Source organism: Harpia harpyja, chromosome 12 (assembly GCF_026419915.1).
Source record: "Harpia harpyja isolate bHarHar1 chromosome 12, bHarHar1 primary haplotype, whole genome shotgun sequence".
NCBI classification, from domain to species: Eukaryota; Metazoa; Chordata; class Aves; order Accipitriformes; family Accipitridae; genus Harpia; species Harpia harpyja.
This window is the reverse complement of record NC_068951.1, coordinates 1,631,331-1,645,537: the sequence shown is the minus strand read 5'-3', so window position 1 is coordinate 1,645,537 and position 14,207 is coordinate 1,631,331. Positions and strand designations below refer to the sequence as shown.

The 14,207-nt window shown below is 36.1% G+C and overlaps 1 protein-coding gene across 9 annotated transcripts in view; it reads right to left on the bottom strand.

Annotated features, from left to right (window-relative positions):
- NF1 (neurofibromin 1) overlaps positions 1 to 14,207 on the bottom strand; it is a 105,415-nt gene that overhangs the window by 70,092 nt on the left and 21,116 nt on the right. For 6 of the 9 annotated variants that reach the window (XR_008237585.1, XM_052804238.1, XM_052804234.1 and 3 more), the window contains 12 exons: positions 13,232 to 13,363; positions 12,273 to 12,317; positions 10,013 to 10,147; positions 9,330 to 9,443; positions 7,037 to 7,116; positions 5,549 to 5,672; positions 3,364 to 3,507; positions 2,392 to 2,638; positions 1,998 to 2,071; positions 1,803 to 1,886; positions 744 to 1,184; positions 168 to 307 (listed from right to left, as the gene is read on the bottom strand). Coding sequence is in view for 8 of the 9 variants with exons in the window: in XM_052804238.1 (XP_052660198.1) it covers positions 168 to 307; positions 744 to 1,184; positions 1,803 to 1,886; positions 1,998 to 2,071; positions 2,392 to 2,638; positions 3,364 to 3,507; positions 5,549 to 5,672; positions 7,037 to 7,116; positions 9,330 to 9,443; positions 10,013 to 10,147; positions 12,273 to 12,317; positions 13,232 to 13,363 (1,760 nt within the window). In the remaining variant the exon portion in view is untranslated. The remainder of the gene's footprint in view (positions 1 to 167; positions 308 to 743; positions 1,185 to 1,802; positions 1,887 to 1,997; positions 2,072 to 2,391; positions 2,639 to 3,363; positions 3,508 to 5,548; positions 5,673 to 7,036; positions 7,117 to 9,329; positions 9,444 to 10,012; positions 10,148 to 12,272; positions 12,318 to 13,231; positions 13,364 to 14,207) is intronic. The other 3 variants (XM_052804235.1, XM_052804239.1, XM_052804240.1) reach the window with 1 other exon arrangement.

The window sequence follows — 14,207 nt, the reverse complement described above, 5'->3', positions numbered from 1 at the left end:
ATAAATGATCTCCATGATTACTGAAGTTGTTAGAACGATAAGGAGGAAGACCAGAAAATCAGTTGCTGCTTCTCCATGGATGCAAGTAGAAAAGATATAAACTAGAAGGGTCTACCTCACTACTTAAACATATTAATTTGTATAGGAACGTCAACAGGATTTCTTACCTAACCAGATTTAGCATCATTGTCTCAATACTAGCTTGTCCAAGATGTTCTGAGCTCCCTTCTGTATGATTGTCAAGCAAATTCTTCATTATAGCAATGGTTTGCTCTACAAATTGTGTGTTGGTCTCAGTTAACAAAACCTACAGGAAGAAAATTGGTGGTCTTAATTCTTTACACAGAAAACCAAAAAAACCTGGTATTTATCAAATATACCGCAGCATTTCAAAAATCTAATGGACAAGCATTTTTCTAGTATCACCTAGCCAAAAGAATTCCAATATATGTCAAGATTAAATATGTCAATACTACCAGCCATAATGATTCTGAGAACATTCTCACAGATTCTGTACTCAGAGTTCATTAAGAATTCAAGAATGTTTTCAATTACTTGATGTTAAATATAGCCTGGAATCACAAATACAATAATTATTAATGCATGCTGTGAAATACAATCACAATGCTTGCAGGTTTTTTGTACAAAACACGAACAGGTACCAATTTCAATTACCTATGTGAAAGACAAGACTGACGCTTTTTATTAAGACACAAATGTGAAGGAATATATCAACACTTTACCTGTCCTTGAGAATCAAAAAACTTGCTGATGGTATTCTTCAATTTGTTAAACAGCATTGGGTAAAGTGCTGGACTCAACTCCAAACCCACCAGATCTTTAATATTAGTCCGTATCTGAAGTCCCACTTTCTCATGGTTACAGACCATCAGAGTCAATAATCGATCAATAAATTTGCTAACAGGAGTCTCTGCATTTCCCTCAGTGGACACCATAGATATCATGGAGCCCTTACGCTCATTGACAGGGCCCATAGGTGGACTGTAGGTTGCTAATCCCGCATTGCTACGATGCTGTAGGCACACTCCTCCGAGGGCACATAAGAACCCTGTCATGTTGATCCACTCTTGAAGAGAATCTGTGTCAGACAAGTCTATGGAGCCTCCCCCACTAACGTGCGACATTCGTCTCTTAACAATTGTCTTATGAAGACTTTCAGTAACCTGAAAAAGAATGGCTGAAGATGAAATATCTTCAATTAAATGTAACTAATGGAGAGAGATCAAAATTGTAAAGTATTCTGTAACACATCCTGCCATTTACAATTCCAGCCTCAAGAATTTTGTAAGATTCACCTTTTACAGTTTATTGTGATAGCATGAACAGAAATCTATACAGAGGCACTGTTTTTAGAGAAGCTGAAAAAGCAAGGCTAAAAAGGACTGAAGGGGGTTGCCTAGTCAATTCCCTACTCTGCACCAGGATAAAGCATATTTAAATCATGATAGCCAGTGGCTTGTTTAAAAAATTCCAGTGAAAGGGATTTCATAATTTCTCTAGTAGTATTCCAGAGTTTTCACTATTCTTTTCTTCAATTTCTTTTTAATTTTTAAGCTCAGCCTCCATCTGCCTTACAGCAATTTACATCAAATTACTTCTTGGTCTCTTAGTAAGCATAGTGGACAACTGATTACCAGTATTCTTTTGGAATACTTAAATGGAGCTTAAGTCTGCCTACAAAACTCATTTTCTAGATTAAAATTCAATTCCTTAAAATAAGCAAGCTTAAATAGTTATTTTGAATTTCTAAGAGTTGAACCTATGGAAAAATTCATAGTCACCTGCCCATCTTCCATTTTGGTCTTCGGATAGTTAAGGATGAGTTTTGTAGCTTGTTCCCATTTTGCATGTGTATCCTCCCAGGCCTAAAATAAGATATATCAAGATTTAACTTCAAAATTACTTGTAGCAACAGTATTTTCTGTTTTCAAAAAAACAGGCATGCAAAGAGTATATAAACTCAGAAAGAAGTTTACCTCTGTGTTGCCTGCAGTTGGATGTTCAATGCGTCTTAATAATGCCATCACTCTCTTCTGAAGAGCTGCTCTCCCTACAAAGGAGCACAGAACATTTAACCAAGTTTTCTGAAAACCCACCTACATTAATTATGAGATCTTTGAAAGGAATTATTAAACAGAGGAACATATCCCCTTAAAGTGTTTAGAAAAGGATTCTTCTTGTTACACTTTAAAATCCTCATGAACTGAGTCACCTAAATTCCCTACTCTTTCTAGGAATTCCAATGATTAAGATATTTCAGTGAAAGCAGGAGTAGCAATCAAATTAAGAATCTCAACCTGCTTAAAGAACTCAAACACAAATAATAGTCTTATTATACAGGTAGGTATTTTACAGATTCATGATTCTTACCTGTTGACATCATATTGCTAACAGATGCAAACTCCATGAAAGTATTGTAGTTTGGCAAAAAATTATGCACTGAGACTTCATCTACTCCACATCTGATATCTGCTTCCTCACAGAGGTGACGGAAACAGGACATTGCAACAAGGACTGCCTCAATATCCGGGCTCCACAAAAACATGTATAAGGCGACTTCCAATTTTGTTTGGGCTTGGCGACATATCGGTGTTCCGCTGCATCCTGCTGTACTTTCCTTGGGAAACAGAAAATTCCAGATTTGGTAATATTGCTTACGAATACAGCAATTTTACTAAAATTCAGCCTTACCCAAATTGTTCTTTAAAACTGCTTTTATTCTAGTAGGAACAAGCAATCCTAAACAAGATCAGAGCTCTTATGTGCTGTTGCACAAACACAGTGGCTAAGAACCTGCTCCCTTCCTAAGGATAACCATGTACTTAGGAAAATCTTATTGATACTGGAAAAGTGTACATTAAAAACCAAAATGAAGTTTTGGCTCACGAAAGATGTTCTAAATATCCTCTTCATTTTTTTCCTGCAGCTAGAACTAGTACCAAAACTAGGCTTGAGAAATTTGTCTGTCAAAGGGTATACCTTACTAAAATGCTTGATTTTATGATCCTTCACGGTACATTCAAACTGCACGCGATACTTCAAAAAGTGAGATTTCAGATTTATTACCAATAGACTAATGTGTAGGGATGCTATGTGCAATCCTATGAAAAAAAAATATTCACCAACATTTTAACTTGAAAAAGGTGTGACTTTCTAAAGTCTGAAACATCATTATTAACCAGCATATTAGATACATATGTTATGTAGGACACAGATATCTTTTCCTCCCCAGAAATAGTTAATTTTATTTTTAAAAATTACTCTTACAGTAATTTAATTTCTACTTCCACACAGGTTTTTCTCCCCAAGTGTTAAAAAGAATTACTATTCTATATTACTTACCATGGAAGAATTCCCTTTCCCTTTCCTGAGGGTAGCTCCTGGAGCACAGCGTATCATCTCTTCATGGTCAAGAGAAATTTGACTGGGTCCACCTCCAGAGACATCATAAAGGAAGAGAAAGTGGCAGGAACTCCTATCTGATTGCTATAAAGAGAGGGAAGAAAAATAATAAATCAGTTTATTTTTAAAAAAGGGTAAAAAGGATAGATTTCAGGAAGGTAAAAAGCTCTTCAACATTTACACAATACTTTTCACACTGGTGCTTTCAAGGCTTTATAAAGTTACCCATATTAATGGTATCTTAGAATGATATTTCCCCTTAAGAAATTAACTGGAGAGTCATCTTCAAAAAACATCACCCTGAGGTAAGCACAAATGATGCCTTTTCCTCCGTTCCTTGGAGCCTCCTGAAAGCCGTATAGGCTTCTTGGTTTTACTGCACAGAATACATACCAACATAAATATAATTATAATTTAGATGTAATTAAGTCTAAAGAAGCCAAGCTCAGGAGTACTGTACATTTTATTCCATATATTTTATTATTTGATCAGAAAAGCAGGAACTGAGATTGCAAAACACAGTTCTAATAACAAGTATTATCTTTTTCTGATCCTGATATTAATGAACACCTTCTAAGCACTAAGATTTTTAAAAACAACTAATTACATCTTAACTGGAAGGAGAATGGTAATATTAAGCATACTCTCTACTTGAAGGACAGTTGATTTCCACTTAGAGGCCAAATGTAAGTCTTCCTGAATTCATAGAAAGCCAGAGTGCCTACGGTCTTCAGCTGCAACACGTGAGATCATATTTTACAAATATATATTAAACTGGAGATACCAAAGGAAAAAGCCTACTACTCAGCATCAACACAGACAAAAAGTAGTGTCCATCGGTAACAGAGCTACCAAAGTTGAAAAGAGAAGAAAAGAAAAACTCATTTAAAGGTAAAAATCCTGTTGCTGAAAGGCAAGCATGCTATATACTACACATAAGACAGTATCCTTCTCATGTCAGGACAGCTACTTTCTAGTCAGATAGAAAAAACAGAGACCCTTTATTTTTTCTAGTAGATCTTTAATTCCAAAAGTAATATAGCAAGTCTGGCTTTAATTCTAGCAAATATAGCATTACAATGTATGTTTGGCTAGGAAAAAGTCACTTGAGATTATCAGAAAGAAGCAAGTCAGAATTCTAGCCCTCGCATGAACACGAAATCCAAAAAAAATTTTTATTTCATTCATGAAGAAGTATATTTTATCATAACTAACTTTCCCTTTTTCTCACCTTGTGGACTATTTCCCTTTGTATTAGGCAAATCATAGAATCATTTCGGTTGGAAAAGACCTTCAAGATCATCGAGTCCAACCATTAACCATGCCCCCTAAACCATGCCCTGGAGTACCCTGTCCACTCGCTTTTTGAATACCTCCAGGGATGGTGACTCAACCACTTCCCTGGGCAGCCCATTCCAATGTTTGACAACCCTCTCAGTAAAAAAATTTTTCCTAATATCTAACCTAAATCTCCCTTGCCTCAACTTGAGGCCATTTCCTCTCATCCTATCTCCAGCCACCTGACAGAAGAGACCAGCACCCACCTCACTACAACCCCCTTTCAGGTAGTTGTAGAGAGCGATCAGGTCTCCCCTCAGCCTCCTCTTTTCTAGACTGAACAGCCCCAGATCCCTCAGCCGCTCCTCATAAGACTTGTGCTCCAGGCCCCTCACCAACTTCGTTGCTCTCCTCTGGACACGCTCCAGCACCACCATGTCTTTCCTGCAGTGAGGGGCCCAAAACTGAACACAGGACTCGAGGCGCGGCCTCACCAGTGCCCAGTACAGGGGAACAACCACCTCCCTGCTCCTGGTATAAGGCATATATCCTGGTATAAGGCACCAGGTTTCTGCAAAACACACATTTTCCAGGCAAATAAAACAACCTGGGGTAGCTAAAGTAAAAAAAAAAAAAAAAAATCCTAAACCTAACTTCGGTTAACAATTCTAATCAAGGGTGCCTCACAAAGCACCGTCTCTCAGCAGAGAGGAAATCGGAAAAAAGAAAGTGTAGGTATAGCCATTAAATCCCTTCCAATCATAAAAATAAGGTGGTAAAGGGAGTGACAAAATAGAGCGTGGTTCATTTTGATGACCCTAACAGATAGCTGTTAACATTTACTTACTTTGTTTTTTAGAAGAAATTTATTCCTACAGATGAGAATCTCCCGCAGCCACTTGAGGATTTCTGTACTGCTGAGCATCTGATGACTAGTTAGTTTCTTGCAGATATAAAAAAGCATTTGTGAACTGCAGCAAAATGAAATTCAGCATTAGCTTTATAATCTAGTAACAAAATTTTTGAAGATACTACTACATTTTACATAGAAATAGGCAATTAGCATGAATATCCTATACATATACTAGCATCATCTTTTAAAATGTATAATAGATACAATACAGGTGTGTACTTTAAATGACAAGCTCCCCTCTGACCCTTCCCACCGCCCAGCTGGCCTTTTTAGTTCCCTAGAGGAAGTTAAGCAATTTGGGTACTTGTTAGAAGTCCAGACTCCAGGGCTGTCGATTCAGAAGTCCTCCATTTATCCACAGAACAGATACAGCACAGACAGTGGCAGTACAAGTTTACCTACACTGCTCTGATAACGTGTCTCAACTCTGTTCTGGAAGGAACACATCTAGGGATGTTCCTTCTTCATATCCATTCAGGCCTCACACTCTCTGTTAAAACTGCCAAAGGGTCCAAATTAGTGTCAATTTTAATGGGTTTTTCCCCCAGCCCGAACAGACCACAAACTCATTTCTACTATTAGAAATTACAGCAATGAGTTTCAGTTATTGCCCATCTAGGTAGGCCTCAGCCCCAAACCTATCCCGTAACAAGCCCCTTGAGCCATATTTAGCAGTCATGCAGGCCAATTTGTTGATGCTGGTAAGAGTGTTCCTCCTAGACTGTTGTTCCCTTTCTTCTAAAACAAACATCAGTACCAATTCAGATTAGATCACTTTTTTTTTTTTTTAATTTAGCTCATGCAATTCTTAGAATTCTGATTTTACAGATTCCTATTTTTTGGTTTAGTGTTTTGTGTAACTTTGACTTTTTTGGAACTTCATTTCCCTTAATATTCTCCAAGAAATCAACTGCAACAGCTGCTGTGAAGTTATAAAAAGCAAAACAACTTTACTGAATTAAATTTCTCTAAATACACAGGAAAGACAAATGGAGACCACAGGTCAGGACAAACTACTACCTTCTTTAGGTGAGGGCTTCAGAATCAAGATTAGCAAATCCACACTTCTAGAATTGCTTAGCATTACCCTCCCTCAGCCCCGAAAGGATAAAATAGAATTTAAATAAGTAGAAAACATTTGAATGAGGGGGAAAAGTCTCTAACTTTTCAAACTAATAATCATTTCTACACCTTAACATCAGGCTGAAAAGAGTCATTAAGAGAGCCAGCAAAATGTTTATTATATTTGTTAAATTTGTATAGTATAAAGAAGATATAACTTTTTCATGAATACACATAATAATTTTGACTGCAGATTCATGCTGATGTTGCATAGCTTTCCCAAAACATTCACAGCTCTTTCAAAAGAAAAGACAAATCAAAAAAGCTATTTCTCTAATTTACAAAAGTTAACTTACATACCTAATTTCCCAGAATGTTTCTATAGGTGCATCAGGATTCCACAAGTCAATGCTGTCTAACTGGTGAAGAACTAGCAAGGCCTAAATTCAAAACAAAGTAGAGTTTCATTTAAAGGCAGAAATTTACAAAGTACATCAGCATAGGCAAAGAAATAGGTGCAATCACATATTAGTTACACTGTTTTAAAAACAATAAAAGATATAAAAAGCATTTTATACAAACAAGAGTTCATTGTTAGTCCATGTCAAAAGTATTTAATTTTAGTCTTTATTACATATTTATAATCCAAACGTAGAGGTTTTACCTTGTATTTCCATACAAATCCATAGCAGACACACAGATAAAATGTTTTTAAAAGATAGGTTTGGGCTTTAATATTTACTTAATGTCCAGCTGCAAAAAAATTAATGCAACCAATCCTACAGATATAAACTTCTAGTGACACCAACAAAACTTCTGCAGTTCAAGCTCTTTGCCAACTGAGGACAGGCAAATACTTTGCTCTTTGTAACCATTCCCTGCACAAGCAAAAACGTGGATAAGAAGAGGTTCTGACCATATCCAAGAGCATACTGGTGAACTATGACCAAAACTTTAATCTCTGCTTTTGATTTAGTTAGATTAACTACAAAAATTTCAAAAATCAACTACTTATAAATTAGTTGAAGACAATTTTCAGAAGAAATACGTATCTGATAAAAATTAAACTGGTCAAAGGCTATAAACAAACAGAAGATTATTGATCAGAAGTTGTTTATCCTCAATTATATCAACCAACTATAGCAAACAAAATCTCTCCTCTTATGTCACCTATTACTTGGGGCTGCCCGATATGCAGGCAACTAAATTTTCCCTTTGGTGAAAATACAAGTTAAAGACAGAAATGTAGAAAGTCTTAGCTATTTTTTCCTGATAAATTTAAAAAAATAGTTTGGTGCAAAGGGATTGTTGGAGTACTGTTAAAAATGGCATTAAAAAAAACCCAAACAACCCATAGTGTTCTCCAACAATATTTAAGTAGTTATTTTAAGTTGCTTCCCGGCTTAAACAAATACTCCAGAACTTATTTAATAACCTACTAGTCAAAAACAGACATGAGAGGCCAATCCTCAGCTAGTTATGCCAATAATCAGGTAGATTAGGGATAAAGATCAATAAAAAAATCAAGACTGAACACCAAAATTAAATTACATAATGGCCAAAACTTTTCAATCTCTAAGTTCCTGTAAATGACCATAAGGATGTCACTACCCAACATAAACTTCCCCAGAGACTTTCACACTGAAAGGGATTATTCTTATATAAGAAATATGCTTGAATTCTACCATTAAACTATCAAGAAATAGGTATTTCATGTATCAATAGGTAGTAGTATATTGAGACTATTTGTGGCAATTCTTGTTAAGGCAAGGTTTAACAAAAAAGCCTTAGTTTACCTACTGAAATTCAACTATTTACGTAAAGCTTTAATAGCACATGGGTGTCGTTAATCCTTTTTTCAGCTATCTGTGAAAACCTAAAACATGAAAGATGTCAATGAAGCACATATGCTACAGTGCACTTTTTAGAATGGGAATCTAAAGATGGCAGGATAATATAACTGGCATGATGGATTAAAAAAAAAAAAAACCCACAAAATCTTTCCATTCCATTATGCACAAGGAGAAGCTGAAGCCTGCCGTCTTTGTGCATGAAGTGCTCTGGAGACCCACCGTAGTGAAAAACATACAAATGTTACAACTGAACTGGCAAAGTCACAGAATCAGCGACTTTGCATGGAAAGGCTAAAAATCAGAATTAACTTTGGTGATTTGTTAGCTTCTTCAGTCAAAGCTGGTGGGAAGAAGATTTCAGTAGCCTTAAAGTGTCCTATCCATCCCTCCCACACATACAACCTCCTCCAATTCACAACAGAATACAGGACCAGCCACTGCGTTAGGCATTTTTCTCACAGCCATTTAGAAAACACAGAAGAGAAAGGGCAAGCTTAATGGTGCTCTCTGCAAAGATGTAACAGAGGAACTGTCAAACTGTGTTTGATCAACACCAGGGATGAACAAACCATATGAAGAGGTGCAGGGTAGTCACAAGAGGCAGTAGGAATTGCTTTTTTAAAATTTTCTTACAGGCTTCTCCTGTAAAACTTTCAGTGCAGAAGACATTTAGAAAAAGATCAATAGAAACCAAACTCTAAAACACAGGACTTCACAGCTAATCAATACTCAGAGCTTCTACAAAAGCCTTGATTTGTCTGTGTACTAATCATTTCACATAGAGAACATTTACCCCTTACCTCCATGGCTTCTTGTGCTATATCTGGCATGCTGGATTGGGGAACAAGTTGTACAAGGCCTGTAATTAATTCAGCCGTGCTACCTTGTGTTTCAGGCCCTTGCTTCCTTGGATTCTAAATAGCAAAAAGGAAAGCAAGTTTAAGTTATTAAACTTTTTAATGACTGACCATGTTTCTGACTGCTACAGCAGCATTCCTGTAATTAAACTAGGTGGATTTCTGGATCTCTAAGAGTACCTCTTTTTTTTTAAGCTATGAAAGCTATGATACCCCTTGCATATCATATCTTTGACAGAATTGAAATATTTTTAAATTAAACAATAAACAGATCTGAGAAAATGGAAGATCTAAGACCACATCTGCCTTACTCATTGAAATTATGACTAATTTCCCCCCACCTCTCATTTTAATTTTCTTCTTGTTCTACTCCCCTCTCCCCCACCCCACCCCCCTTCAGAGTCAGAGCTTTATGCTCCCTTTCATTGTATTGCTCTGGTTCTGTAAAATTTCTTACAGTTTCTTTTTGGTTTTGACTTTTTCCTTTGAAAGCACAGAAGCATTACAACCAGAGAAAAGAACAAGTAGCGAAGTATCCTACATGCTAGGTTTATGGTTTTAATTTTTATTCATTTAGTAGCTTTAAAAGTAAATTTTACTATGAATGAATTGTATGATATACTTACACACAGCAAAAGCTTTGGATCAGCATGGATCAGTTTTACCAAGGATAACAGCAAGAACTTGTAGCTTCTAGTTTCCAAATCAGTAGGTTTTTCTTTAAATTTAAGGCTTGTCATTTTCTCCTTAAATGTAAGACTCTGACAGAAGGAAAAATCACAGTCATTGTCAGTAAGGTAGTCTACATAGTAGTTAAAATTAAACATCTTATGAAGTGCATTGCTTTTATAATCTATAATTCATGAAAAAGTTTAAAAGTATATAAAGTTCACTCAAGTATAGCTGCATAGCTTTCTACTTAAAATGCCCTTTTACATATGCATATGCTATCACTTTATTATATCTTTAAAGTTTCCTTAAGAATTGTTTTAGTGAGCTGCATGTGGACATAAGAAAAGTTTTGCATAAGACAAACTGTAGCAAAAGAAAAATGGATAAAATGACCAGAAAGAATTTACAGGGATTTTCTCTGGTCTGTGAAAGAAATAAAAATAAATGCTTCCAAGTAAGCTTGAATACATGAGAGGGTAGGGAACTTTTTTCCCAAGGCAAAATATTCTCTTTATTTTCTGCCACAATCACAGTCTGGATGATAGCATTTTCATCTCTATGACCTCTGGAAAATGAACCTTTCAGTTTTCACAAGGTACACCGTGCATCGCTTAAGTAAAACAAATCTAGCTTCATCTGAAAAATCAGTAAACTACTTCTGTACCAGTCAACTTCCTTATGCGAAATGGAGGACATATTAAGGTACGTATTGAGAGTTCACATAAGGTATTTCGGTTTGACTCCAGTGTGAACTATATCATATTCTACCACTGCTGTTCACACAACAGAATCCAGGTAGCAATATGACCAATACATTTAACAAATAGTCATACAGAGCGTTGGCTGTAAAATAAATGTATATGGATGCTACTGGTTGAGAGGATTAAAAAGTTGAGTTTATGCTTCAATCCTACAGTGTGCACAACCCTTCAAAGTGAACCACCCTGCTGTATGGCAATAAACTGCAGTTTCTGCATCTCAACAAAAATAATCTGGATGCATGCTAAAGTCTGTGAAAAATTATATATATATAAAGTATATACATAAGTAGTATAAATATATATAAATTATATATATAAAGTATATATACACACATACATAAATACATATATTAAAAAAAAGTGAACTTGCATTAATTGGTCCCCAGTATGTCCAAAGAAAAAAAGATTTTCATCTCTCTCCAGTAAGTTTACAAAATTTATAATTTCATTGATTTTAATCTTATATCAGCAGGGGTTAAATTAATATTTTTGCTTCCAGCTACCAAAACAGTTACGAGGCAGTAACTTGGACAAAAAAATTGTCATTGTGGATATCAACACAAGACAGAATACAATGCTCTTTAGAAACCCAGCTTTTTAAACTATTTTGTCTAGTTTACTATTTGAGAAGATCTCAGTAACATGAATTTGTTTCTCATTTTCACTAAGCTTATAAGTTTTGAACAACAACAACAAAAAAAACCTAGCTGGAAATCATCCTCAAGGTAATTGAAGGAGATATGACATTGTATAATCAAATTCTACAAGAAATTAGAACCTCATGCTATTTTCCTAAATAGTTATTGTGAAAATATACAGAATAAAATCTGCCACATAAAAAGCATCCAGTCAAGAAATTGATACCACACTGGTACAGGTAAGTAATTCTGTGCTAACCTTAGTTTGCTACAGTTAAGGGAATTCTGAGAAGAGGCACGTGGCAAAAGAAGCTGATTCGTTTCTGTGAAGCGATTTATTTACTTCATACAATCAGAACTAAAGACTATCAATAAACAGAGACATGACTGCTCTCTGCAAATACATCAAGGGGATAAACACTGATCTGAAGCTAAGAGACAACACTGGAACAAGAACAAATGGGGATAAGTTAGACATAAATAAGTTTAGGCTGGAAATTAGAAAACAGTTCTAACCACCAGAGCAGGGAGATTCTGGAAGAGCATCGTGATGTCAAAGTAGGGGGCAGGAAGAAAAGAACAGAACCAACCAAAAGCCTTTCCTTCTACGAAGGAGCTCAACTGGTTGCGAAAGGGATTGCCTTGCAATGGCCAAGAGCGGCGCTGAAGAGGTCTCCTCCAGTCCTACATTCTTACGTAAAACATGCTACCTTCTGTATCCCAGATGAAGTGAGGTGACTGCAGTGGTAACTATGCACAGAAAAGTCAGAGCAAGGAAAGGCTTTTCTGCGGTAGTTACAATGGGTCATACTTACAGCAACAGAGGCCCACTGCCATGCAAAACAGTGACTGGTTGGCATCTGACCATGTGAGCGACAGCAGCCAATAAGAACAGAAAATAAGAAGCAGAAGACAAAGCACCACCAATCAATGTCAGAGTTGCCATTACAATACCCCTGGTATTTTCTCAACAGATGAATATATACATGTAAAAAGCAAGTTAAACATGTTGTAGCTTTCAACTAAAGGTATTTTGATCATTTGCTTTCATTTGAGAAGCCCAATAGGAATATTGTCATGTACCATTTTAGGCCTTCTAAAACAACCGACCAAGTTCACTTGACACATCGGAAGTCCTACATGGAAAGTTCAAAAGAAAGGCAACGCAGCTGCATGTGGACTTACTAAAAAAATTTGGATGATCTACAAATTTTAATTTACTCAAGACTTTTTCCAAGACAACCGAGAACATTGGCTTTATTTCATAATGCTTGAAAAATCTTTTACTTTGTTGCTGTCACCAAGACCAAACAGTCAACTTGCTCAACAGAAAGCAAGCAAGACAAATGAGGAGATACTCATGCCAATCATGGTAAAAGCATTGCAGTTTTCAGAAATTACCTTCACATACAAAATGCTTTTGGTTTTCATACTAAACAAGAACGGTCATATTACCTAGCTATTCACACAGCAAGAAAGCTTAAAATGAACAGTTAGCCACAGAGGACAGTTACAGAAGAAATACTTCTATGTTGCCAGTTTAAAAGCAGCATGAAAACCGAGAAACATACATCACTCACTGACTAGAAACAGTTAGTCAATACACAAAAACCTGCAAGGTTTACCAAGCATGTATGGCGCTCTGTTGCTTTTTGGATTGCAATGTTCTTCCCCCCTCTAGTTTCCAGTCTAAAGTTAATGAATAAAAAAGCTGGAATGGAGACACAGGAGAAACAACAGGTTTGTGTTTTAACAGCTTCTTTAGAAGTCTTACCGGAGTCATGCGAATTGCTGGATGTGCCCCACAGCCTTGAATAGCTTTATGAAGTGTCTCACTGAACATGCTGCGAAGCTCCATGGAATGGCAGTACACAGCATCGATCTTGGGCCACCAGTCCAACGCAGACTAGAACGAAAATACAGAAATGCTCAAATGTTAAACTGGTAATATGAGAGTTAGATTATGATTTATTTTAGACCTGTAAAAGTTACAAAAACTGTAGTATAACTAACCTTTACACACGAGTATTTTACACAGTATTACCGATATGTTAATTTTGCATTCTCATGCATAAAACTCATAATATTTAAATGAGTTGCAACAGAAGCAGTACTTCCAACTTAGCTGCTTACTGTATTACCCTTCTTTCTGAACAAGCACAAATGCTGAATCTGTAAATGCAGGAAACCATGGTAGATTTCAGGATACTGAACACTACTAAGTAATACTTCAAAACAAACAATGTACACTCAATTAATTGTGATACAGCTTTTCAGACACTATCAAGCACTTGGAAGTACCAATTTCCCGTTTTGTTTAGTGTATTTTTTGTTTAGTGTATTACTCCACCACAAAAAACGCTACTGTAGACATGGTGATGTTTCTCCCCTATTTGTCAAAGTGCCTAATACTTTTTTTAATATAGTGTTTTCATTATGATGTTGGGATAAATGAAATAGAAAGTGTTATGTAAATTAAGTAAGGCTGTTTGCTCAACACTGACTGATGCTGTTTTCATACCGATCAGGAAAGTATTTCTGAACAGTACAAAAACCTGAAGTTGTATTTTAGTGACTTGAAGTACAACAACAAATTGAAGATGAACAACTGCACAAACTTTCAAAATATATTTGGCACTCAGCATTTACTACAATTTTACACTATTTAAATTCATACTGGATGAAATCCCTGAGCAAAACCACGAGGCCAGCTCTTCCCCCAAGTTCCCCTGTCAATACACCAGAAGTAG